The sequence below is a fragment of the Theropithecus gelada genome, chromosome 15 (genome assembly GCF_003255815.1).
Source record: "Theropithecus gelada isolate Dixy chromosome 15, Tgel_1.0, whole genome shotgun sequence".
NCBI lineage: Eukaryota > Metazoa > Chordata > Mammalia > Primates > Cercopithecidae > Theropithecus > Theropithecus gelada.
Genome location: NC_037683.1, coordinates 95,078,888 through 95,105,480, shown reverse-complemented (window position 1 = coordinate 95,105,480; position 26,593 = coordinate 95,078,888). Strand labels below are relative to the sequence as shown.

At 43.7% G+C, this 26,593-nt stretch overlaps 1 protein-coding gene across 17 annotated transcripts in view; it reads left to right on the top strand.

Moving 5' to 3' along the window:
• The window catches only part of TLE1 (transducin like enhancer of split 1), a 106,851-nt gene that overhangs the window by 10,722 nt on the left and 69,536 nt on the right, over nucleotides 1-26,593 (top strand). For 15 of the 17 annotated variants that reach the window (XM_025359199.1, XM_025359195.1, XM_025359194.1 and 12 more), the window contains exon 5: nucleotides 25,470-25,532. The exons of the other annotated variants lie outside the window; for them this stretch is intronic. In XM_025359199.1, coding sequence (XP_025214984.1) covers nucleotides 25,470-25,532 — 63 coding nt within the window. The remainder of the gene's footprint in view (nucleotides 1-25,469; nucleotides 25,533-26,593) is intronic. 17 annotated transcript variants of the gene reach the window in all.

The following is a 26,593-nucleotide window of genomic DNA, read 5'->3' as shown; positions in this document are numbered from 1 at the left end:
TTTTTCCCTTTGAGATCTTGCTCTGTCGTCCAGGTTGGAGTGCAGTGACTCGATCTCGGCTCACTGCAACCTCCACCTCCCTGAGTAGCCGGGATTACAGGTGTGTGGGTTCAAGCGATTCCCCTGTGTCAGACTTCCAAGTAGCCGGGGTTACAGGCGCATGCCCCCACACCCAGCTAATTTTTGTATTTTTTTTTAAGTATAGACGGAGTTTTACCATGTTGACCAGGCTGGTCTTGAACTCGTGGTCTCAAGTGAGCCACCTGCCTCAGCCTCCCAAATGCTGGAATTAACAGGCGTGAGCCACTGCTCCCAGCCCCTAAGTTTTTAGTATTTACTAAGTTGCAGGCCAGGCACGATGGCTCATGCCTATAATCCCAGCTCAAGAGGATCACTTGAGCCCAGGAGTTAGAGACCAGCCTGGCCAACATAGCGAGACCCTCTCTCTACAGAAAAAGATTAAAAAAAAGGTTAATTGGGCCTGGTGGTACAGACCTGTAGTACTAGCTGGTACTAATGCTGAGTGAGGCAGGAGGATCTTTTGATCCCAGGAGTGGGGAGGTTATAGTGAGCTGTGATCACACCTCTGTAGTCTAGACTGGATGACATAAGCAAGACCCTATCTCAGAATACACAATAAATTTTATTCTATTTACCTTCTTTGAAGCAATATAAAAATCATAATGGTGAACACAATTATTTATCCCCTCCCCTGTAAGCTGCTCTCATTGTAGGTATAAAAAACAGCTATTTTTTTTTTTTTTTTAGTTTCTGTTGTAGTAGTATTTGCTACTTAGTCATTCTTTGACCACAAAATACGTTAGCAGAAAAAGGGTAGGATACAAGTCACTTTTGGTATAAGGAAAAAGCTGGGAGGAAAAAACAAATTCTGAAAATTCTGTCCTCTGAATTAACTTTTTCATCTTCCAAATAGAGAAAAAACTAGTAAGTGTGCTAGATGTACACCACTGTACACTGGAAGGGATAGAGTTGTATATATAGCTTGCTCATCATCCCTGAAATCTATTCCCAGTGTACTGATGGATATTTGTTTTCCATTAGATGAAGTGGAATCAGTCTTTGAGAATGTAGGTGTGTTTGAACTTGCACGTCCAAATCTTGCAGTTTGTCAAACTGCTGAAATACATGTACCATGAGACTGGGTTTGGTATTAGCACCATGACTGATCTAAGTTGGTTACTAGTCTACAATACTAGTCTAGGTATATGTACAACCTCTTGGTAAAAAGCTTGAGTGCATTTACCTGAGTTGCTTACTTTTTTTTTTGAGATGGAGTCTCGCTCTGTCGCCCAGGCTGGAGTGCAGTGGCGCCATGTCGGCTCACTGCAAGCTCCGCCTCCTGGGTTCACACCATTCTCCTGCCTCAGCCTCCCCAGTAGCTATGACTATAGGCGCCTGTCACCAGGCTGGCTAATTTTTTTGTGTTTTTAGTGGAGACGGGGTTTCACCATGTTAGCCAAGATGGTCTCGATCTCCTGACCTCATGGTCCGCCCGCCTCGGCCTCCCAAAGTGCTGGGATTACAGGCGTGAGCCACCACGCCCAGCCTGAGTAGTTTCCTTTATATTTGTAAGGTCTTTTTTTTTTTTTGGCGGGTGGGGGGGGACAAGAGTCTCGTTCTGTCTCCCAGGCTGTGAGTGCAGTGGTGCAATCTCCGCTCACTACAACTTCTGCTCCCAGGTTCAAGCTATTCTCCTGCCTCAGCCTCTCGAGTAGCTGGGACTACAGGCAGCCCGCCACCACACCCAGCTAATTGTTATATTTTGGTGGGAGCTGGGGGGCGGGTTTCTCCATGTTGTCCAGGCTGGTCTCGAACTCCTGGCTTTCTAGGATCCTCCAAAGTGATCTGCCCACTTTAGCCTCCCAAAGTGTTGGGATTATAGGCGTGAGCCACCACACCTGGCCATATTTGTGTTATGCACATACATTGTTGTATTACAGTATTGTATACATTTAAAATAAATGGACATTTTAAACAGTGGTAAAATGAAGTGTTCCTATTCTCAGCGCACATTCCATTGGCTTGCCCAATGTCCCCACTGCTCAGAGACTGCTGGTCCACATGTCAAACCTGGCTGCACGCTGGGAACTCCAGCCCTGGAAAGGGAGCATCTTAAAGATAGCAGATGCGAATTGTCTTCAGGGTCTTGGGATTACATCCATCCTGTCCTGCCTGTGTGTTCTTTTAAATTTTGACTTTCCCCTCTGATGACCTCTTTGTGCCTCACAGCCTGCTGTGTCTGCCCCTGAGTACTTTCCCTTCCCGTCTTGGCCACTGCCTCTTTCTCTTCCTGCATTTCCTTTTATCCTGCCAAACAGGTCTTTTCTTGCCGAAAGTATGTTTTGAGTTTTCCTGTTTTCTTTATAAAAAGTCCAGGCCTTTGTATCAACCTTCACATGGCCTTCCTCAGTCTCCTTCAAGTCCCAGTTCAAACACCACCACCTGTTTACTTCAAGGCGGCCAGGGACTGCCCAGTGGCAGGCTGTCACAGCACTTGTTTTGCTCAGTGTCCTTTAACAATGATTTTTCATGTGCTTCTTTGCTTACTCCGACTAGGCTGCAGTCTGCTTGAAGCTGAGTTAGAGACTTCCATCTGCCCTTCCCAATGAGTTATATGGAGTAGGCATTGATTATATTGTGTTTTGGGTACTCCTTATGTGTACTGGTACTTGTACCCATTTTGGACCTTGAACATTTGGAAATCAGGTGAAAGCTACTTCGCAAGAAAAGTTTGCACACATTTTTACACACAAATACCCAGGATAGCTTTGCCCAACAATTTTGGCTGTTTGTGTGCATCTCAGGATCCTTCAGCAAGTCCATGGAATTCAGATTAAAAACTCAAATCAAGAAAACTAGTGTGGGTCCGCCTGGCGTGGTGGCTCACGCCTGTAATCCCAGCACTTTGGGAGGCCGAGGTGGGCGGATCACGAGGTCAGGAGATCGAGACCATCCTGGCCAACATGGTGAAACTCCATCTCTACTAAAAATATGAAAATTAGCTGGGCGTGGTGGTGGGCACCTGTCATCCTGGGTGCTTAGGAGGCTGAGGCAGGAAAATCACTTGAACCAGGGAGTTGGAGGTTGTGGTGAGCTGAGATTGTGCCAACTGCACTCCAGCCTGGCGACAGTGCGAGACTCCGTCTCAAAAAAAAAAAAAAAAAAAAAGAAAGAAGACTAGTGTGAGTGCTTATGCTAAAATTAAAAATGAAATCTGTTCAGTTCTAATAACCTAATTTAACCAATTTTGCTCAGTTTTTCTTTTGGAAGAGTAATCTGCAGTCAATAACCGCTGACACTTCTTAGGGAGGAATTTTATTATAGTAATATGTTTGGGTTTGGACTAAAAAAGAGAGATAAACAAAACTAGCATGTTGCTGGGGTCTAGGTTTGGTGTGAATTGAGCATGTGTAGGCATTACTGTCCCTGGAACTGCAGCTGCCAATAGAGTGTAGACGAATTGCATTACAAACTTCTTTCAAGGCATTAAACTTGACTTGTCACCAGATTTCTTAGTAATAATGAGTATAACCATTGATTATTTACTTAAAGTCTTTACGTAGTATCTTCCATTCTCCCAAACATTTTATTATGAAAAATTTCAAATTACAGAATAAAAGAAATACACAGCATACCCATATTATACCCACCTGTATTATACCTGGAGTCTATAAATTAAAATTTTGTAATATCTACCTGTCATATAGCTTCCATAGGCTCCTCCTTCCCCAAACATCAATAAATAAATTAGTAATATGGTGAACTTGGAAGGGCTTGCTCTAGAGGATCAGGCCTTTCTTTAGCTACTGACCTCGGTTTAGACTGATAACATGAAGCAGGGATTTCCATGTACTTTTTAAAAAATTTATTGATTTATTTATTTATTTATTTATTTATTTATTTATTTATTTATTTCAGTAGAGATGAGGTCTCACTGTGTTGCCCGGGATGGTCTCAAGTTCACCTGTTTTTGTAAGGTTTTCCTCCTAGACTTGCCCTTTGTGCTTTTGGTGTGGTTGTATTAGATGATCCACCGTTACATGGTTTTTAGGTGCTTTCTTTCTCAACTGTCACTTAAGATTTTATTTAACACAGAAAAGCTGGACTCCCCTTACCAAGTCCCCTCCTCTCTTCGTTCCTTCTGACCCCTTAATGAAACTTGACTTATACTTTACCTTTAAGATGTAACCAGTGTATTTGCTGGGGGAAATATTGTGAGCATTGATAGGTAGGAAAGTAGATATAATTCTGCAGAAGGACTCTGATTTTGAACTTTGTGTGTATGGAATTGTCCTGACGGAGATTTTCAGTTGGCCTCAGGGGCCTTGGGTGGTAAGGGGGTGTAAAGGACCAGAAACAAAACCCCATTGAGGACCCCAGTGTGTGGAGCCAGGCCCTCCAAGGCTGTGGCCTTCAGGTTGCTCCTCAGGAGTACAGCCTTTGTTCCCTCTCGGTGCCCTCTTGATGCCCTCTTGATGCCTTGAGCAAACAGCGGGTTGGAGCTCCTTATAAGTACGGTGGCCGGCCAGTGTATTGACATGCACAGACACAATAGAAAACTGCATTAGGAGGCAAGCCATTGGGATTTGCAGTAAATATATTACAGAACACAAGTGACTTGCCGATACTGCTTGTTTAGCAGTTTGCAAGGGCAATGGCAGTATGGATTTTTGAATTAGAAGGGAAGGGCTGTTCTTTCTCTGTGTGGGAACATCTAGTTGATGGCTGGGGAGAAAATTGATTTAGGGAACAAAATGCAGCCGCTGTTATTTGTGCCATTTGAAAGGCGTCTATGGATTAGTGAGTGAAAATAAAAAGGCTGCTTTTGGTTTAGGAAGGAGGGTCTTATAAGACATTGATCTGCATCTTGGTCTGGTATGGAGAGAATAAAGGATGGACCACCGGATGGAGAAAGGGCATCCAGTCCCCAGGCAGTCTGCAGCTACAGGTGCACACTCCATTCTCACATAGTTGTCTTTCTCAGCTCTTTGGCTTTCAGAAGTCGACTTTTTGCGTTTATTATTACAGTAAGCTTTTCCAGAATATTAGAGTTGTCATAACCTCATCCATGGAGCTCCCATGTGCCCTAGGCATTGTTCCTCCAGGAGCCCCCTGTCAACCTTCCCAGTCTCCCTTTGTGTGGATACTAATTATTCCACCTTGAAAAAGAGAAAACAGGCAAGTAGGATTAGGGGATGACACCTGCCCCACAGGGTAGTTACCAAGATTAAGTAGGATTAGGGGATGACACCTGCCCCACAGGGTAGTTACCAAGATTAAGTGAGTTACCATATGCAGAAGCAGTTGCGTAGTTTCCTGGCATGGGGGTACTCTGAGGGATAGCTGTGATCTAAATAGCAGTCCCTTTAAAACTGTACCCCTGCTATTGGACTTCTAGGTCATGCTTCGTGGACACTTCCATTTGTTTTTGCAAACCGAGCTTCCTTCCTACCTCTGAACTGATTTTCCCATTACAGTGTTTTATTTGTTTCTTTCTAAGATCATAAGCATTTATCTTGAGGCTCAAAAGGAGAAAAAAAAACTTGTTGGCAGTCTTTTTTTTTTTTTTTGAGATGAAGTCTCACTCTTGTCCCCCAGGCTGGAGTGCAATGGCAATGGCACAATCTTGGTTCACTGCAACCTCCACCTCCCAGGTTCAAGAGATTCTCTTGCCTCAGCCTCCGAAGTAGCTGGGATTTACAGGTGTGTGCCACCACTCCCAGCTAATTTTTTAATTTTTAGTAAAATCAGGGTTTCATCATGTTGGCCAGGCTGGTCACAAACTCCTGACCTCAAGTGATCTGCCCGCCTCGGCCTCCCAAAGTGCTGGGATTACAGGCGTGAGCCACTGCGCCTGGCCTTGTTGGCAGTCTTTATTGTCTAAGTAAAATGTCTGTCTTTGGCCAAACAGCAGAATGTGTCCTTGAAAGACAATAGCTTTAAGTAATTAATATAACTATCAGTGACAATAAAGTTGTGTTGAGGTTTTTCATTTAAAGGGATGGAAGAACAACAAAGGATTTGGTTCATTCTATCAAAGCAAGTTTTGACAGAATAAGGAATAGGAGGTATATTTCAGAGTTTTTCTTTCTAATGTAACATGGAAAATCCAACTCTTAGAGAATTTGTCATTTTGAAAACAAGCAGGGTATATGGAATTAGAAGATCAAGTTGTTGCTTGGTTACAGAAAGGAAAAATTTCATTTCGATGAGGGGTATGTACACCTGTGGGGAGTGTGTGCATGTAGTTTTCTTTTTGCTCTGTAAAGTATAAAGTACTGCGTGTAAGTTTTGAGTAGAGTAGTTGTGGTGCTATCTTTCTCTGTCTACTTCATGCGCTTGAGATTTTTGTTGACAGTCAACATTCACAGCTGCTGCTTATGTGCTCATATTTGGGGAAGCAAAAAAAAAAAAAAAAAAAGAAAAGAAAAAAATTGTTGAGAGGTCGAGGCGGGAGAATCACTTGAACCTGGGAGGCGGAGGTTGCAGTGAGCTAAGATTGCTCCATCGCACTCCAGCCTGGGCAAAAAGAGTGAAACTCTGTCTCAAAAAAAAAAATAAAAAATTATTGCAATGGAGAAAAGCAGAGCCATTGGGATTGGTCAGACTGGAAGTTTAGGCTGTTTACTCTTCATCCCAAGCACAATGCAGTAGAAACTTCTTGTGTGTCTTTGTAAGTATTTGAGATAAAGCAGGGCACAGTTGAAACAAGTTGTGCCAGTACCTGCTCTCAAACAAGCTCCAAAGTTGGCTGCTTTCTGATCTGGGTGTGCTGAGAAGCTCTGCGTTCATGGCTGTTTCTGCTTAGCTTGAGAAGTGGCCCTGACACCCTGAGGATCTGTAGGGGAAGCACTAGGTTCTTGACAACCCCCTAGCCTGCCAGTTGGCCTGGGTCCCAGAACCTTTTCCATTTGTAAGTGGGCTGGCTCTTACAGTGCCTGGGCCATGAGCTCCCTCAGAGCCAATGTCTCTGCATAGCTACTGAGGAGATTGGAATTGGACCATTGAAATGTATCCAACTTCTGTACTTTTTAGCTGACCAAAGGCCAAAGTCACACCACTAACTTAGAAGGGGAGCTGCTGACATTTGAATCTTGTAAGAAATCTGTATTTTATAATTGACGACCCTAGATGCTATGATATTTGTGAATTAAATGGAAGCATAAGGAGGTTTCAAATACTGACTGGATTTTTCTGAGTGTTGATTTTTTTTTTTTCATTTTTCTTAAATAGAGACAGGGTTTCGCCATGTTGCCCAGGCTAGTCTTGAACTCCAGGGCTCAAGTGATCTGCCCTCTTCAGCCTTCCAAAGTGCTAGGATTACAGGCATTAGTCACCATGCCCAGCCTAAGAATACATTGGTTTTGAACTGGTTGTTAAATCTGTACTCATCCTTATTTCTTTTTTGTTTTGAGACAAAGTCTCACTTTGTTGCCCAGGCTGGAGTGCAATGGTGTGATCTCAGCTCACTGCAGTCATTGCCTCCCAGGATCAAGCTATTCTCTTGTCTCAGCCTCCCAAGTAGCTGGGATTACAGGTGCTCGCCACCATGCCCAGCTAATTTTGGATTTTTAGTAGAAATGGAGTTTTGCCATGTTGGTCAGGCTGGTCTCGAACTCCTCACCTCAGGTGATCCATCTATCTTGGCCTCCCAAAGTGCTGGGATTGCCGGCATGAGCCACCGCGCCCAGCCCATCCTTATTTCTTGACTAATTTATTAAGTATGGCTTACCTACCAAAAGGGCCCCAGACAGATCAATGTCAGTGCATCACTGACCTTATGCAGCCACTGTTTGGGTTATCATTTTTATCACAAGATCAAATACCCAAGTAAAGCTATGATTTTTGTTGTTGTTGTTTTTAATTTTTTTTTTTTTGTGATTAGCTTCTGGAACTCTCAAAGTGCTAAAATTGCTCAAAGTTAATAAGGAATGAGTAACAATTGTTGCTTCTCAAATTAAAGCAGTATAAAAGGTGGCTCATGCCTGTAATCCCAGCACTTTGGGAGGCTGAGGTGGGCGAATCACAAGGTCAGGAGGGTCAGGAGTTCGAGAGCAGCCTGGCCAATATGGTGAAACCCCGTCTCTACTAAAAATGCAAAAATTAGCTGAGCATAGTGGTGGGCGCCTGTAGTTACCCCAGCTACTTGGGAGGCTGAGGCAGAAGAATCACTTGAACCCGGGAGGCGGAGGTTGCAGTGAGCCGAGACTGTACCACTGCACTCCAGCCTGGGTGACAGAGCCAGACTCTGCCTCAAAAAAAAAAGGAAGGGGCTTTTGTGTAGACTTTGCATTGTGAGAATATTGGTATTGACACCATTTATAATTTGGAGTGTAGTTTGAAGACCAGATTCTACTGTTTGTCGCATACTGGTTAATATGGCTGTAAAGAGGAGATGAATGTGGCCACTTTTCCCAGTCTATTACTCAGGAGGACTGTAAATTTGATTGGCTGTTACAATTCTAGCAGAATCATTCGATTTGAGAGCAATAGAAAGATAAGATATCCAATTACCCAAATGATTTGCAGGGTTGGCCAACGTTGTCATGGAGACACGAGTTGGAACAAATTAAATTTTAAGCAATAAAATAATCTTAAAGCCCGTCTGGGAACAAGAAAATTTGGCAGTGGCACTTACCTGAATTGAATCTTAGCTTGACACGATGTTGTTTGACATTGATATACTGTGGGGGCCTAAACTTATATGTGGCACAACGCTATGTTTAAAAAGTAGCTCGGCCAAACCAGCAAAGGGGAGTATTGGTATAAAGTCGGGGATATTAACATTTATTTATTCTACGGCTTAAATGATGATTAGACTCTGGGTTCCCAAGAATATTTTGTATCTAAGGATTGAAATGCCTTAATAATGATTAAGCAGCTTTAATTAGACACTTGGGGGAAAAAAAAAGATTTATTTAGCAGCAACACGCAATTTTTGGAACTGCCGTTCCTCTTTGTGTGCATGTCTTTTGGTGAAGGGGGGGTGGAGGTGTAAGCATGCATATATTTGCATGTACAAGTAAGGAGATTTTGGCACATGCCCCTACACTGCAGATGATTCTCTGTATTAGTTAAAATTTCTACTTTGCAGTACTGCTTGCAGACTGGAAAATTGCGTTCCAAACTTCAGCTGATGATCTAAAACCTGAATAAGCATTAGTCTGTGGCTTAGAAGGTTATTTCCCCTCATTAATATATTGTTTAACTGGTTCCTGGCTTGTGCCACGGATTTGAAAACAGCCGAGTGGCCCAGAAGGAGGGAGGGCTTTTTATCCACATGTCTATTAGACAGATGGAGATGAAAATTGGTCTGAGGGCAAGCCATTTGCAGCGTTCTCACAGCCTTCGATTTTCCTCTCATCCTCACCACAGATCATCTCAAATGATTCAGTAATGACCAAAAGTGCAACATTGACCTTTATTCCCTGGTGGATTACTGTGTTTCACAGTCCAAATGGCAGGAAGTCTATTCTGTTCTTCCAGAAGGAGCGCAGCATTATTGAGCCAGCCCAGCCCTATGGGAACCACACAAGTGCAGACCAGTGTAACAGAATATGTGGGTTAAATTTGGTTTCTGGTGCTCTGGGAAACGAGAATTGACATGTCCTGGAACCCACATAATTAATGGAAGAATATCTAGGATGTTTTCTAAAAACACACAGGAGCACATAAATTGATTTGTCCACTTGTAAAATAACTTGTGAATTACAGGAGTGGTAACTTCTGGTGGCCCCTGGTTTATAAATTGTTCTTGCTTCCATTATCTTCAGTTCCTCTCTCCTTCTTACTTAATGCTTCCCTAGTATGTCTTAGACAATACTGTAAGGCTTTATAATTTTAAAATTATAAACTGACATGACTGAGCATAAGGGGATGAAGGGCTTTTTCTTTGGCATACTTTTAATTATGTATATTCTTGGTCAGTCCCTGTAACCCTGAATAGATTGTCTCATACGACACTTTTTTTTCCCATCCTGAAAGTAGGTTGATTGTTATCTTGGAGGAATGGTGATTATTTTTCTCTTACTTAGATTCCTCTGTGGATTGTATAATGATGCAGTGATTGGGTTTTTTTTTTTTTTTTTTTTTGGTAAAGAAGTAATTTGTATTTAAAATGTTATTCCTGTTTGCTTCCACATGCATGGCTGAGTCAATATTCTGTGAATCCATATACCATGGCACCTGTCATCTAGGATCCTTTTGCTTACTCTCTTCTAAATACTTAAAATAATCTTTTCCAAAGGTTATGCTTTGAAAAATTTAGCCAGCATCTCAGATTTCATTTTAATCGTGACTGTAATGCTTTTGAGAAAATAAAACTTAACTGTTAACTGTTCACAAGTTATTTTTCTGCCTCAGTGGCTCCAAATTTTAATCCCTACCCTTGCCCACCACAACTTCCAGCTTCCTTTACACATCCTTCTTTTTTTTCCCAAGATGCAATCTTGGTTCTGTTGCCCAGGCTGCTGGAGTGCAGTGGCACAATCTTGGCTCATTGCGACCTCCGCCTCCTGGGTTCAAGCAATTCTTGTGTCCCAGCCTCCTGATGTAGCTGGGATTATAGGCATGTGCCACCACGCCCGGCTAATTTTTGCAATTTTAGTAGAGACAGGATTTCACCATGTTGGCCAGGCTGTTCTCAAATTCCTGGCCTCAGGCAATCCACCCACCTCGGCCTCCCAAAATGCTGGGGTTACAGGTGTGAAGCCACCATGCCTGGTCTGAGTATCCTCACTACTTTGAGAGTAAGTTGTGGAGCACTGCAGGTTTTTTGGCATGTGATATTGATTAAAAACATAATTCCAGGTTCCATCCGGGAAGGCAGCAACCTTATCTTCCTTCCCAAAGGACCACCTCTCCCCAGCAGCTCAGCTTGGGGGAGCAGGAATACAGCTTAGGGGCTGAGACTTTCCAGCTGAAGTTTCAGCACTGAGTTTGAGGGGCCAGGAATAGCTTTGATACATGTATCAAACTTGGAGCTATTATGTGGATTGGGGGCCTAGACCTCCTTGCAGAGAGCTGCTTTCCCTAAGAAGTTGCTCAGGAAGTAGAGGGGCAGCCGTTACTCATGTATGTGTGTCATTCAGCTGTAGCCATGGCCCATGGAAACCTTGTGCAGAAAGTTCCTTTTCTACCATCCAGATTGGCTGAAGATTTCAATGTGTTAGGGAAACATTCAGAGGTAACTTGATTTTTGCTTTTTTTTTTTTTTTTGAGACAGTCTCTCTCTGTCACCCAGGCTGGAGTGATCTCTTGGCTCACTGCAACTTCTGCCTTCGGGGTTCAAGCCATTCTTGTACCTCAGCCTTCTGAGTAGCTGGGATTTCTGGTGTGCACCACTACACCCAGCTAATTTTTGTATTTTTAGCCATGTTGGCCAGGCTGGTCTCTTTCTGACCTCAAGTGATCTGCCTGCCTCGGCCTCCCAAAGTGCAGGAATTACAGGTATGAGCCAGTGTGCCTACCTGATTTTTGCATATTTTTATCTCACTCTGTTGCCCAGGCTGGAGTGCAGTGGCTTAATCACAACTCCAAACTCTGAACTAAGGATTACTCCGAACAAGTGATCCTTTGCCTAAGCATCCCCAGTAGCTAGGACTATAGGCCACACCACCACACCCAGCTAATTTTTTAAATTTTTATGTAGAAATGAGGTGTTACTATGTTGCCCAGGCTGGTCTTGAACTCCTGGTCTCCAGCAAGCCTCCTACCTTGCTCTCAAAAGTGCTGACAGATGTGAGCAGTGCTTCAGGCCTTTGTCTTTATTTACACAGGCATATTTTATTTTATTATTTATTTATTTATTTATTTTTGAGACCAGTCTCGCTGTGTCGCCCAGGCTGGAGTGCAGTGGCGTGATCTCGGCTCATTGCAACCTCCGCCTCCCGGGTTCAAGCGATTCTCCTGCCTCAGCCTCCTGAGTAGCTGGGATTACAGGCGTGCACCACCACACCTGGCTAATTTTTGTATTTTTAGTAGAGACGGGGTTTCACCATGTTAGTCAGGCTGGTCTCAAACTCCTGACCTCATGATCCGCCTGCCTTGGCCTCCCAGAGTGCTGGGATTACAGGCGTGACCCACTGTGCCTGGCTATACAGGCATATTTTCGTTTCACAATTGTCATTTTAACCTTCATCCAATGATGGTGATGATATAGTCTGCTTTTCCTCCCACTAATCCTGCTATTGTATTATCTCATTTCTTATGAGCTCTCTAATGACTGAGATCTGTGAAGAGAGTTAAAGGTATAGGCTTGCTGGGGTGTGGCCCAGGGAGAGGCTTGTTTTCCTTCCCCAGGAGGGTAGGTGATGACTTCACGGTGATGATCTGTGACTCACTCTGCAGAGTTTGGAGAAAGATTTCTTTCTCCACCACAGAGTGCATTTTCCTTTAAGGCCACCAAAAGCTGTCCTTTTTCCGTCCTGGGACAAGTCAATACAATTTCCTGTGAACAGGCCCTTTCTGAACTCCATAACAAGGGTTTCTGAATAATGGAAATGTGCTATTTAGGAACTAAAACAGCTGTGATGCTTTTGTCAAAGATGCATCTTTACCAAAATGACAAATTAAAGCCCAAATGCTCTGCTTGGCAACAGTTGGGTCAAAACATTTAAGTCATTAATTAGAAGGAACTGAAGGGGGAAAAATTTACACAAACAGCATTGCAGACTCAACTTCATCTTGGAAAATGCAACTGAATTCTTAAAAAAAAAAAAAAAAAAAAAAAAAAAAATGAGGGCAGCCCTCAAGTGGGGCCTGGCAAGCTTGTCATTTGCAAATAAATCAAAAGACCATCATTGCAGGAAGGAGAACCAATGAATAGAGTTGCTTTGTCATTCTTTGATGGGCCCCACACTCAAGCCTGCTATTAAAAATGAATGCATTCAAGAGGCTCTGCATTAAGAACATAAACAATTAAGGGCACTTGAGTTGCTCTGCTGAGAGCTGCTGCGAAGATAGGAGAGCTTTCTCCGGAGATGCAGGCCCCTGCAATCTGCCTCACCAGGAGCTAGAGAATGGGAGCAATTAGTGTTGCTATCTCTGCCCGAGCAGCCTTCAGCGTGGTTTTTTTTTTTTTTTTTTCCCTTCCTTCCTTTCTTTTAACCCCTCCTTGTTTTCAGAGAAGCTGCGAGTGTGAAAGATGGGGAGTGAAAGGATAGTATCTGGGCCCAGTTGGAGAGAGCTCAGATTTAGAATGTTGCAGGAGCTGCCAAGTGAGGGGGAGATGGAACATAAAAGTTATTATCTGCCAGTAATTGGTGACTTGTGTTCTGATTAGTTGAGCCACTAAAGGGTTTCTGTCGTCTGGTACTCTTTGTTTTGTTTTAATCACAGGCTTGAAGAAGGGGCGAGATTACATTGCCATGGGTGGAATAACTTAAATGAATATTGTGCGAGGTTTTCCACAGAAGGCAAATGTGTTCCTACACCCCCGGTTTCTGTTCTTGCCTCAGTGTTTTGTAAAAATGTGTGAGAGGGCAGCCCTCATGTTGCTGCAAGGCTCTGGAGAGAGGCAGGCCTGACCTCTCCTCTCCACGGTCTCGTTCTGACATTAGGCAAGTTATTGTAACCTTTAGTCTATTCTCCTGGGGCACCTGGTGACCACATGAAGATTAGAGAGTGGGCATCAGAGCACCTGGCAGGTGCCAAGCAGTAGATGCTGTTGAAATAGATGGCAGTGCTTCTCAAAGTGTGGTCTCCAGTCCAAGAGCCTCAGGATTACCTGGGAACTTGTTAGAAATGAATATTCTCAGGCCTAGACTACAACAGGAGCTCTGCAGGTGGGCCTAGTCATCTGTGTATGACACAAGCACAAGGCCATCCTAGTGTACACTGGAGTTTGGGAACCACTGATAGCCTCACTAACCTTTATAAGGTTTTTTTTTTTTTTTTTTTTTTTTTTTTTTTTTTTTTTTGAGACGGAGTCTCGCTCTGTCGCCCAGGCTGGAGTGCAGTGGCCGGATCTCTGCTCACTACAAGCTCCGCCTCCCGGGTTCCCGCCATTCTCCTGCCTCAGCCTCCTGAGTAGCTGGGACTACAGGCGCCCGCCACCTCGCCCGGCTAGTTTTTTTTTTTTGTATTTTTTAGTAGAGACGGGGTTTCACCGTGTTAGCCAGGATGGTCTTGATCTCCTGACCTCGTGATCCGCCCGTCTCGGCCTCCCAAAGTGCTGGGATTACAGGCTTGAGCCACTGCGCCCGGCCTTTTTTTTTTTTTTTTTTTAAATTAAAAGAGAGACTGAGTTTCCCTATGTTGCCCAGGCTGGTCTCAAACTCCTGGGCTCAAGGGATCCTCCTGCCTCGGCCCCCCAAAAGTGCTGGGATTGTAGGCGTGAGCCACTGTGCCCGACCTCCCCACATTTTTAAAATTTGGATTTCCTGAAAATGTGATTAGTCATTTTATCGGCGTAATTACATTTTAAACAAAAGCTACTCAGACACATTAGATTTAAAGATGAATTTACCTTTTCATGAGCTATTGGTGAGCAAGGCACTGTGATGGGAGAAATCTTGACTCTTGAGTAGCAGATATCCTGAAGGAGGCCTCTTGGCAAAGGAACTCTTCCTCTCCTATGAAGGGAAAGGGAGTATTGGAAGATTATTTGCTCTGTTTTGTGTGTATCATTTTCGGCACACAGTTTTTATGCATGCATCCCTAATTAAATTTTTTTTTTTCTTTGTAGAGGTACTGTCTTGCTGTGTTGCCCAAGTTGGTCTTAAACTCCTGGCCTCAAGTGATCCATCCCGCCCAAAATGGTGGGATTATAGGCATGAGCCACCATGCCTGGCTCCTAATTTTCTTTAGGTATAAAAATAAGATGTCATCTTCGGGAACTAGAGATGTGTTTGTGGATTTTGTTCTACCGGTGGGCCAGATGGTCTGATGTTAGGGTTGATGGATCATTATTTCTGCCTGTGGAGGAGAATATTAAAGTGGAGTTTGGCTACAACTCATTTACTTAAGGTTTGCAATTCATAATTGAGGTCCCTTATAAACTGTCTATTCTATGCAGAGACCTCTGCTAGGGTAGCAAGGGCACGGTGACCCTGTCATTGACAGATGAGAGGCACTTTCTGTAGTCCCTTTGTTGGCTGAGGGATCATGCCGACTTGGCCTTGTGCTGCTGCAGCCCTGTTTGGACTGTATGGCCTTTCAGCAGCTGCATTGCTTTGCAGACAGGGCCGAGTTCATCAGCTCTTTCTTGTTGTGAGTATCTCCCACTTCCCAACTTCTGCGCCTGGCGACAGAGGTGAGACTCTGTCTCAAAAAAAAAAAAAAAAAAGAACTAGGCAGGGAATATGTGGCTTCTAATCTTGTTTTATGATCTTGGACAAATCATTTCCTTTAGACCTCTGTTTCCCCACGTGTGATTTGAGGATTCTAAGAGGGCTGGGTACCCAAATGGTTCCAGGTTTGCCAGCATTGTTGTGTCTCAGGGCCACTGTTGATCGCAAACTTGGTGGGCCTGGCAGTGCTTATCTCTCTTCCTGATGTAATAAATGTAAACAGTAAGTTGGCCGGGTGCAATGGCTTGTTGTGCCTGTAATCCCAGCACTTTGGGGGGCTGAGGTGTGTGGATAATTTGAGGTCAGGAGTTCCAGACCAGCCTGGCCAATATGGTGAACTCCCATCTACTAAAAATGCAAAAATTAGCTGCATGTGGTGGTGCACGCCTGTAGTCCCAGCTACTCGGGAAGCTGAGGCATGAAAATCGCTTAAGCCCATGAGGCGGAGGTTGCAGTGAGCTGAGATCATGCCACTGCACTCCAGCCTGGGCAACAGGGTTAGACCCTGACTCAAAGCAACAACAACAACAAACATTTAAACAGTAAGTCAAGGGCAATGATTCCAAAGTCACTAGAGGGAGGAAAAAAAGGTCACTAAAAGCCCTACCACCTCAGCATAATTACTCTTTTAATTTTGGATATCAACTTAAGGTGCTTGGCCACATTCCTAATTTTTTTTTTTTTTTTTAATGTTACGGAGTTTCACTTTTGTTGCCCAAGCTGGAGTGTAATGTTGCTATCTCGGCTCATTGCGACCTCCAGCTCCTGGGTTCAAACTATTCTCCCACCTCAGCTCCTCGGGTAGCTGGGATTACAGGCATGCACCACCACGCCCGGCTAATTTTTTTGTATTTTTGTAGAGACAGGGTTTCACCGTGTTGGTCAGGATGGTCTGAAACTCCTGACCTCAGGTGATCTGCCCACCTTGGCCCCCCAAAGTGTTGGGATTACAGGTGTGAGCCACAGCACCCGGCCCTTAAAAAAACACACACACACAAAAAAACAGGCATACTAATACTAACACTGTGTCTTTGTTTCTTCCCCTCCTGCATCATCTAGTGAATGTCTTGGTCATTTTAGCATCATTATCACAAATATGACTTTAATGGCTACTCGCCATGCCTGTGGGTTGTGTGTAGTGTATTTAACTGTTCTCTTAGTATTAGACAACTGATTTATTAGGAGGGCAAATGTTAACTTTCTCAAAAACTGGGCAGATGGTTGTGATGTGTTGAATTGCTGTTACATCTTTACCTGGCTTTTTCTCTTTTCCCTTTGAAACTAGTGCTGCAGTGAACAGCTTCATGCATGGAATGCTTTTCATTTGAACTATTTCCTTAGGATAAATTCTTAGCTGTGGGAAGCCTTACCAAAGGGTTTGAATAATTTCATGCTCTTGAAACACATTGCCCAGTTGCTTTCCAAGACAGCGCTACCAATTTAATGTCATCAGTAACATAGGATTGTTCCAGTTTCCCTGAGGATGCATCATCATTGAATTTTGTTAATTTTTTAAAAACTGCCTTAACCGTTTCTGAATGACCTACCTGACTTACAACAAAATTTACATTTTTGTTTGGTTGCCGGTGAGGTTTCTGTGTACATTTTTTTTTTTTTTTTTTGGATTTAAGGTTGTCATTTCACAGACTCAGAAACTTCTAGTCAGAAGGGATTTAGAGGTTATCTGTTTATTTCCTTTGTGTGCTTTGTTTTCATGTTCTTGCCCATGTATCTGTTGCCAGACACTTCTTACCAACACTCCACTGTGTTTTTATCTTGGCTTCCCGCTTGGTTCAAAGAAACCAGAAGATCAGTTTGCCAGCCCTCAGCATAAGCACCATTTTTTATGATCCATCAATTTGCAATTTAATGCTAGTGGAGTTTCCCCTCCCTAAGCTGACTTTGGGCAAGGTGCCATTGGATTGCTTTGAGGCCCATGGGCAATTACTCTTAAGCAGTCCTCGCCCTGTTTTGAGCTTCAAACAGCACTCATTATGCTGCACTACTGTATGTGTAGTGGGGAAGTGTGCGGGTGCTGAGGAGTAGGCTCTTCCGCATTGCAATTAGACAAAGTGTGAGAAGTAGGAAAAGGTGGTGAGACTTTTAGGAATTATAGAATCCTAAACTCTTAAGCTATTTAGAAGACTATATCTTGAATTTATTTATTTATTTATTTATTTATTTATTTATTTATTTATTTTTGAGACCAAATCTCACTCTGCCAGGCTGGAGTGCAGTGGCGCCATCTCAGCTCACTGCAACCTCGGCCTCCCGGGTTCAAGCAATTCTCCTGTCTCAGCCTTCCGAGTAGCTGGGACTACAGGCGCGTGCCACCACGCCAGGATAACCATTTTTTTTCTTTTTTTTTTTTTTGTATTTTTAGTAGAGGTGGGGTTTCACCGTGTTAGCCAGGATGGTCTTGACCTGACCTCCTGATCCACCTGCCTTGGCCTCCCAAAGTACTGGGATTACAGGCGTGAGCCACCATGCCCGGCCATGTATTGAATTTAAAAGTCTTGCAGAATACACTAGAGTTTCATTGATTGCTGGTCTCTGAGGTCCTTGGCCATATTTCAGCTCAGTTAAAACATACATGTAGCTGGGCATGGTGGCTCACGCCTGTAATCCCAGCACTTTGGGAGGCCGAGGCGGGCGGATCACCTGAGGTCGGGAGTTTGAGACCAGCCTGACCAACATGCAGAAACCCCGTCTCTACTAAAAATACAAAATTAACCGGGCATGGTGGCACACGCCTGTAATCCCAGCTACTCGTGAGGTTGAGGCAGGAAAATCCCTTGAACCCGGGAGGCGGAGGGTGCGGAGAGCCAAGATCGCGCCGTTGCACTCCAGCCTGGGCAACAAGAGCGAAACTGTCTCAAATAAAGAAATAAACAAAAAAAAAAAAAAAGGGCGGGCGCGGTGACTCAAGCCTGTAATCCCAGCGCTTTGGGAGGCCGAGACGGGCGGATCACGAGGTCAGGAGATTAAGACCATCCTGGCTAACACGGTGAAACCCTGTCTCTATTAAAAATACAAAAAAACTAGCTGGGCTTGGTGGTGGACGCATGTAGTCCCAGCTACTCCGGAGGCTGAGGCAGGAGAATGGCTTGAACCCGGGAGGCGGAGCTTGCGGTGAGCAGAGATGGTGCCACTGCACTCCAGCCTGGGCGACAGAGAGAGACTCCATCTCATAAAATAAAATAAATAAAACCATACATGTACATGAATTGTATACTTACCAACATATGATTTTGTTTTTATTTTTTTGTGAACAGCCTTTCTCTAGTACTGTTTAGTAATTGTTTATGTGGGTGCACCTTGGCCATTGAATTTAGGGGTGCATGGAGATTTAAGTTTTAGTTCATTGAGGCATGACTCTGAAAGTATATTAAATATGTACCCTTACATCAGTTTTAGTAGGGGAGATACAGCAACGAAATGTGTCACAGTATTTAGTAGGAGTCGTGTTCTCCTAATGCTTCCCATCTTGTTGTGTTGAGAAGGCTTTTATGTAGAAAGCCGTTAAGAAACTGTATGGAAGCTTTCTTTGTATGACATGGTGATTTTTAAGCACACAGGTTTAGTTTACCAAATGACAGTAAGTGCTGTGGAGGATCTTGAAGGACCTAGAGAAGAGTGTGTTTATTGGTGTTATGGGGGAAAGGCAGCTTCTCAGTGAATTTGAGGCGGGCCTTGAAGGATTGGGAAGAGCTCTGGTATTTGTATAGCACTGTGGAATAGGATACCTTAGCTTACATACCAGCTCATCAGCTCACTCAATTTTGATGAAACTCTGAAGCACAGTGGTGGTAATCCTGTTAAGTAAGAGACCTGGGAGGGACCCAGTGGTTTAAGTGACTTAACATAGAACACCTTACGTAGTAGTTTGCCAAGTAGATTGCCATCATCTAAAAACCAATTTTTAGATGCTGAGGGCTAAATGTATTACCATATGCAAATCAGTGAGGAGAGCTGGCATGGGTAAGGAGAATGAAAGACTGTTGTAGACAGGTAATTTGGACTCCTGCTTCCTGCTGCCTCAGTAGGCGGTGGCCATCCATGAAGAAAGGCTTGTTGCTGGAGCCTTCATCCTGCTGCGTACATTTCTGGGTGGAGGGTTTCATGCAGATTTGGTTTGTGGATAGCTCTTGAATGCAGATTTATTGTTGTTGCCTTATACAGTATCAAAAATCTAGGCACAGGGAAAGTTTATAAGCATTATGACTTAGCAGGTACCAAATAAGTCTTCATCATTGGGTAGGAAAATGATTTCTAGGTGGGAAATACAGTTAGCCCTCAGTTTTTCACTGGAGCTGTCTAGCCTTTGCAAGAGGTGGAAGGCAGCATGGTCAAATACCCAGGTTAATCTGCCGGCACACTCCGATCAGTAATAGAAGCATGGGTAGGAGTCACGAGAGGCCGGGCGCGGTGGCTCACGCCTGTAATCTCACCACTTTGGGAGGCTGAGGCGGGCGGATCACAAGGTCAGGAGATCAAGACCATCCTGACCAACATGGTGAAACGCCATCTCTACTAAAAACAGAAAAATTAGCTGGGCGTGGTGGCACGTGCCTGTCATCCCAGCTACTTGGGAGACTGAGGCAGGAGAATTGCTTGAACCAGGGAGTCGGAGGTTTCAGTGAGCCGAGATGGCTCTACTGCACTCCAGCCTGGTGACAGAGCAAGACTCCATCTAAAATAAGTAAGTAAATACATTAAAATAAAGTCACTACGAGACTTGTTAATTTGTGCTAAATGGGCGCGGTGGCTCAAGCCTGTAATCCCAGCACTTTGGGAGGCGGAGACGGGCGGATCACAAGGTCAGGAGATCGAGACCATCCTGGCTAACATGGTGAAACCCCGTCTCTACTAAAAAAATACAAAAAACTAGCTGGGCGAGGTGGCGGGCGCCTGTAGTCCCAGCTACTCGGGAGGCTGAGGCAGGAGAATGGCGTAAACCCGGGAGGCGGAGCTTGCAGTGAGCTGAGATCCGGCCACTGCACTCCAGCCTGGGCAACAGAGCGAGACTCCGTCTCAAAAAAAAAAAAAAAAAAAAGAATCTTACCAGAATACTCTTTTGTTGAAGCAAGAGGTAATACCAAGAATTATTGCCAGTTTTTATGCTACTGCAATCCAGATTATTTGAAGGGAAGATGTTCATGAAGCCTCTTGGGGAGCTAGTGATGTTTTAGGACTCACAGAGCATTGTCAGGTAAGCTCTGTACCCTCACCTGCCAGGAGGTAGGTTGTGCAGGTGGAGGAGCCAGGGTATTTCAGAGGACGTCAGCGCATTTTCTGGGGTAAACCAGCTTGTTAGTAGAACAGTCCAAGACTTGGATTTAGATTTTCTGACTCAAAAGTCAAGCTGGCTCCTCAGGATAGTTTTAAGATCAGGGTTTAGAGACCTGGCAGACGGAGGGGAAGTCTTGGGTAACACTCTCCTTTATTGCTCCCGTTTGCTTCTTCTCCAGACTATTTATGTAGAATTTCCAGAACATATGGTATGGCTTTTGATGTTTTTCATCAGGTTGAGCTTTGATTTCTAACTTTTCTTCCTCCTGTTTCAGGCTTATCCAGTCTAACCCAACTTACATAGTACAGTCGGCCCTTTGTATCTGTGGGTTCCGCGTCTGTGAATTCAACTAACTATGGTTTGAAAATATATATTTTTTAAAACATTGCGTCGGCTGGGCACAGTGGCTCATGCTAGGATTATAAATCCTAGCACTTTGGGAGGCCGAGGCAGGTGAATCACTTGAGATCAGGAGTTTAAAATCAGCCTGCTCAACATGGTGAAACCCCATCTTTACTAAAAATACAAAAAATTAGCCGGGTATGGTGGCATGTTCCTGTAATTCCAGCTACTTGGGAGGCTGAGGCAGGAGAGTTCCTTAGAACACGGGAGGTGGAGGTTGCAATGAGCCGAGATTGTGCCACTGCACTCCAGCCTAGGCGACAGAGCGAGACTCTGTCTCAAAAAAAAAAAAAGTCTGTAGTGAACATGTACAGACCTTTTTGTCATTTCCTAAATAATACAACAACCATTTACCTAGGATTTACACTGTATTAGGTAAGTAATCTGGAGATGATATGAAGTGTATGGGTAGATGTGCATTCCTTATATGCAAATACTATGCCATTTTATAGAAAGGACTTAAGCATCCTTGAATTTTGGTTTCCATGGAGGATTCTGAACCAATCCCCCACTGATAGCGAGAGACCACTGTATCATTGCCTTTGCTTTCGTATGTGTTTCTTTTCTTTATTTTATTTTTGATAACTTTAATATTATTAAAGGTTTACAAGTTCATTTCATTCAGACTCAATCTTAACTGTCCTCTGACGATGTTCAAGTCTACTTTGACGCCATTCTAGGTAGTAACACATAGTTGTTATGATAAAGATGAGGGCATCTTTTCTTAAACCAAAATAAATTCCAGCTAAATCAAATAGTTAAGTATAAAAATGCAGCCATAGCACACTAGAAGAAAAGTAAGAATGGCTTTTATGATATTGGTGTGTTCTAATCTTCACCTAAAGGCCAGGAGCATAGGAAGAAAATGCTTTCGTTTGACAACATAAAGACTTAAAGTTCTATACAGCAAAACATTCGTATCAAGCAAGGTTGAAAGACAAGTGGCAAGCTGAGCAAACTCTGATAAAGGGTTAATATTTGTCTCATGCAAGGAAACACCACCAAAAGACAAAAATGATTAAACAACAATGGAAGAATGGAGAAGGGAAACATAGAGTGGACCAATAAATACATGAAAAGATGTTTAACTAGAGGAAGAATTCAAGTAATGCAAATAAAAATGAGGTCATTTTTTAATCCATTAGATGGATGAAGATTAAAGAAAGGTCAACAAAACCCAATATTGACACTGGGTGGGAGAGCAGGCACCCTCCTGAACTTGCAATAATTGGTACAGCTTTTCTTTTTTTTTTTTTGAGACGGAGTCTCGCTGTGACTCCCAGACTGGAGTGCAGTGGCGCAATCTCGGCTCACTGCAAGCTCCGCCTCCTGGGTTCACACCATTCTCCTGCCTCAGCCTCCCGAGTAGCTGGGACTACAGGCGCCCACCACCAAGCCCGGCTAATTTTTTTGTATTTTTAGTAGAGACAGGGTTTCACCGTGTTAGCCAGGATGATCTTGATCTCCTGACCTTGTGATCCACCCGTCTCGGCCTCCCAAAGTGCTGGGATTACAGGTGTGAGCCACCGCGCCCGGCCTGGTACAGCTTTTCTGCTGGGCAGTTTGGCAGCATGCATTGCAACTTAAAATATGCATACACTTTGACCCAGCAGTTTCACATCTAGGGATTCCTTTTAGAGATCTGTGTGGAGGGTTATTTGACACAGAGTCGTTAATTGTGCAAAATTAAATGAAACAAATATTCCCTGGTGTCATTAGTACTTAAACATCTTTATGCTTATATGGTGGAATATTTCAAGGTACTTGTTAATCTAAATTGACTGGGATGATGTCCATGACACATGTTTGAGTAACAAATTATAGACAGGCAGGGTATATAATGGAAACCCCTGGTATTAAAATGTGTCTCTCACTGTGGGTTTCTGTGCACATAAGTGAGAACCTGGAATAATGGTACCCTAAAATCATCAATATGTTACCCATGCTTATCCTTGGATGATGAACTCAGGGTTATTTTGACTTTTCTTTTATATTTCTGTATATACATCTGTGTGCATGTGTATGAGTTCAAAGTGAGCATATATCATTTTTAAAATTGGAAACCTTTAAGTGTGAATTTCCAAGAAGGGGAACGTACAGAATGTTGCAGGAATATGTGGTAGGTAGGGAGTTGGGAGCAAGGACCTATGTAGGATACCCGCTAAAGGCATCTCTACTCCTTTACATGAGTGCAGAACCCTGTTGCAAAGGAGAGGAAAGCCTTGCCCATGCTTTCGAGGAGAGCCATGACCTTGAGGTAGCTTGAGTAGGTGGCTGTGATCAAATGAACTGGGTGGGGCTGACCCAGTTCTGTTTTTGTACCTGGTACAGCTGCACCCTTTTTGCATATATCTGCCTCGCTCTCTAAAGCAAGGTCATGCATGGGCTTCCTCTCTTTACCAGTCATTTCCCCTCCTAGTACATTTTGTCCAAGGCATGGTCTGTCTGTAACCTTGTCTCATTGGTGGTCAGGTAGAATTGGGTTGGGTCAGCCTAAATCCAATCTTATAAAACCAAAGACTTTGTTTAGTTAATTCAGATCATCTTAGAAGATACACGGCTGCTGTTTTTTATACGCTTGATTGTAAAGTTCCTGGGATTTTGTTTCCTTTTTTTTTTTTTTTTTTTGAGACAGGGTCTTGCTGTGTCGCCTGGGCTGGAGTACAGTGGCACGATCTCAGCTCACTGCAGGCTCAACTTTGTTCCTGGGGTTTCTACTTTGTCTTTTTCCGTTCTCTATTTCTCAAGGTCATGGACTGTGTGCTTTTAAATTTTTTTCTTGTGATCCTTTTCATTGCTTAATTCAGTAATATAGGTGGCATTTAGTAAACATTGACAAAATGATGAAATAAGTAAGGTCAAGGATGGGCCTCTTTACAAATGACTTTTTTTTTTTTTTTTTCTTTTTTAAAAAAGCAGAACTGGTTCTTCCCAGAGAGAGGAAAGCAGAACTGCTTTGCATTGCTGTAGGGTGTTGGAGGTGCTGCAGGTGGATCCTCCCCGGGCTAGAAGTAGAGTACCCTCTGTTCCCTCTCTTGCCAGTTTTTGTCCCTTGTAGCAGAGGGACTGCTGTGGATGTGGAGCGGAGCAAAGGCTTTTCCAGCCTTCTTTACTTTTATATTTTTTGAGACGGAGTCTCCCTCTCGCATAAGCTGGAGTGCAGTGGCGTGATCTCAGCTTACTGCAGCCTGCACCTCCTGGGTTCAAGCAGTTCTCTACCGCAGCCTCCCGAGTAGCTGGGATTACAGGTGCCCGCCATCGTGCCCGGCTAATTTTTGTATTTTTAGTAGAGATGGGGTTTCACCGTCTTGGCCAGGCTGGTCTTGAACTCCTGACCTTGTAATCCACCTGCCTTGGCCTCTGAAAGTGCTGTGATTACAGGCGTGAGCCACCGCACCCGGCCTTTCCTGCCTTCTTTAAACCAGCCTGTGCTGTAGACACTGAGGACACCTTTTTGTTTAGCTGACCCCTGGGCCCTGTCGGTGAAGTCTTTGAGTTTGACACTGAACTGTGGCGAAACTTTCAGAACACCCGGGATATCATGACTTGACCATCACCCTCTAGAATGGAATGTTTTTAGTCATGTTTTCTTGGTTTGTTGAAAGTTTGAGGGAAACCTGTGAACAATAAAATCCTGTTTCAATTGTACATGAGCTGGGACAAGTGGGAAAGAGGTCAGCAGATCTTTCTTCTGCTCTGTCACCTTAGGCCTTGTCTTTGAAAGCTGGATTGCTTTGACAGTGCTGTGGCTGCCGTGGCTTCTGACACCAGCTTGAATGAACTTGCAATAATGACATAAATGTGTCATGGTGTGCCGTCACTGAAAAAGTACACTTGGCCAGGCTCAGTGGCTCACACCTGTAATCCCAGCACGTTGGGAGGCCGAGGCAGGCAGATCATGAGGTCAGGAGATAAGACCATCCTGGCTAACATGGTGAAACCTGGTCTCTACTAAAAATACAAAAAAAAAAAAAAAAAATTAGCCGGGTGTGGTGGTGGACGCCTGTAGTCCCAGCTACTTGGGAGGCTGAGGCAGGAGAATGGCGTAACCCAGGAGGCAGAGCTTGCATTGAGCCGAGATCACACTACTGCACTCCAGCCTGGGCGATAGAGTGAGACTCCGTCTCAAAAAAAAAAAAAAAAAAATTATATATATATATAGTCACCATATTAAATGATCATGTAGCCTTAAACCGCCTAGATTTTCCAGTTAAATTAAACTACTCATTATCTCTTATTATGCGACCAATAAAGTGTGCAGTTGTGGCTTACTTTGCAAGTGGGATTAATATCTACTGTTTATCTCAAGATAAGTATTAGTAACATAACCTGGGGAAAACTTTTTATGCACCTTTCCAGAGCAAGGGAGGGAGAGGAGGACTAAAGTGTTAGAGGTATGAAGTTTTACCTTTCTAAACTGATTGTGAAGTATTCTAAACATTTGTATGGCTTTGTCTTTATAGACTGAAATCGCCAAGAGATTGAATACGATTTGTGCACAAGTCATCCCATTTCTGTCTCAGGAAGTAAGTAAAACTGTTCAGCTGTTAAAGTGCAATTATGTTGCTTCTCTGTTTGCAAATTAGCTAGTTTTAAGATGTTAATTTTATCACAAGGAACAAGTGTGAAGAACATCTGTTACAGCTGAAGTGTGTAAACCCCTTGCTAGTCTATCCAGCACATCTGAGGGCACACTGTGGAAATGGTGACAATAGCTCAACCTCCAAATTAATTTTTTTTTTCCTCTGGAAAACTGCAAAATGACTATCCAATGTATAGTTTTGCTTTCTTTTTTTTTTTTTCTGAGACGGAGTCTCGCCCTGTCGCCCAGGCTGGAGTGCAGTGGCCGGATCTCAGCTCACTGCAAGCTCCGCCCCCCGGGTTCATGCCATTCTCCTGCCTCAGCCTCCCGAGTAGCTGGGACTACAGGCGCCCACCACCTCACCCGGCTAGTTTTTTGTATTTTTAGTAGAGACGGGGTTTCCCCATGTTAGCCAGGATGGTCTCGATCTCCTGATCTCGTGATCCGCCCGTCTCGGCCTCCCAAAGTGCTGGGATTACAGGCGTGAGCCACCGTGCCCGGCCAGTTTTGCTTTCTTTAAGTAGCATAAGCTTGAGAGCTACTGAAAATTCAGGTGTCCTTTTTATCTTTTAAATAGAAAGCTGTTCTCATACTGACTTTTAAGAATGGTTCCATCAAGGTAGACTTTACTAGGGAAGCAGGTAGTTCTTTTGTACTTACATATCAAGGCAGTTGTCTTAATACTGTCCTTGAAGGGGCGGATGATAATAGTCCAAAATACATTAACTTACTGAGTCATATGCATGTGTAAGCTATTTTGTTTAGTTACAAAGTCATAGAAGTTTAATCTTAACATTCTTTGAGGGGGGAAATCTCTTCCTATGAGTAATCTGTGAAATTGACTCAGGACTATTGTATTTTAGCTTTGCCTTGAAAAGTTTACCTTCCTTTTGGATATAAGCTAGTAAATGCTGTAATGTGTTCTAAGTGTGCATGGGATGAATGTGTCTTCACACAGGGTGGAAAGCTTATTGGCCCGGGAGTTGGAATACTGGGTATCCTGGT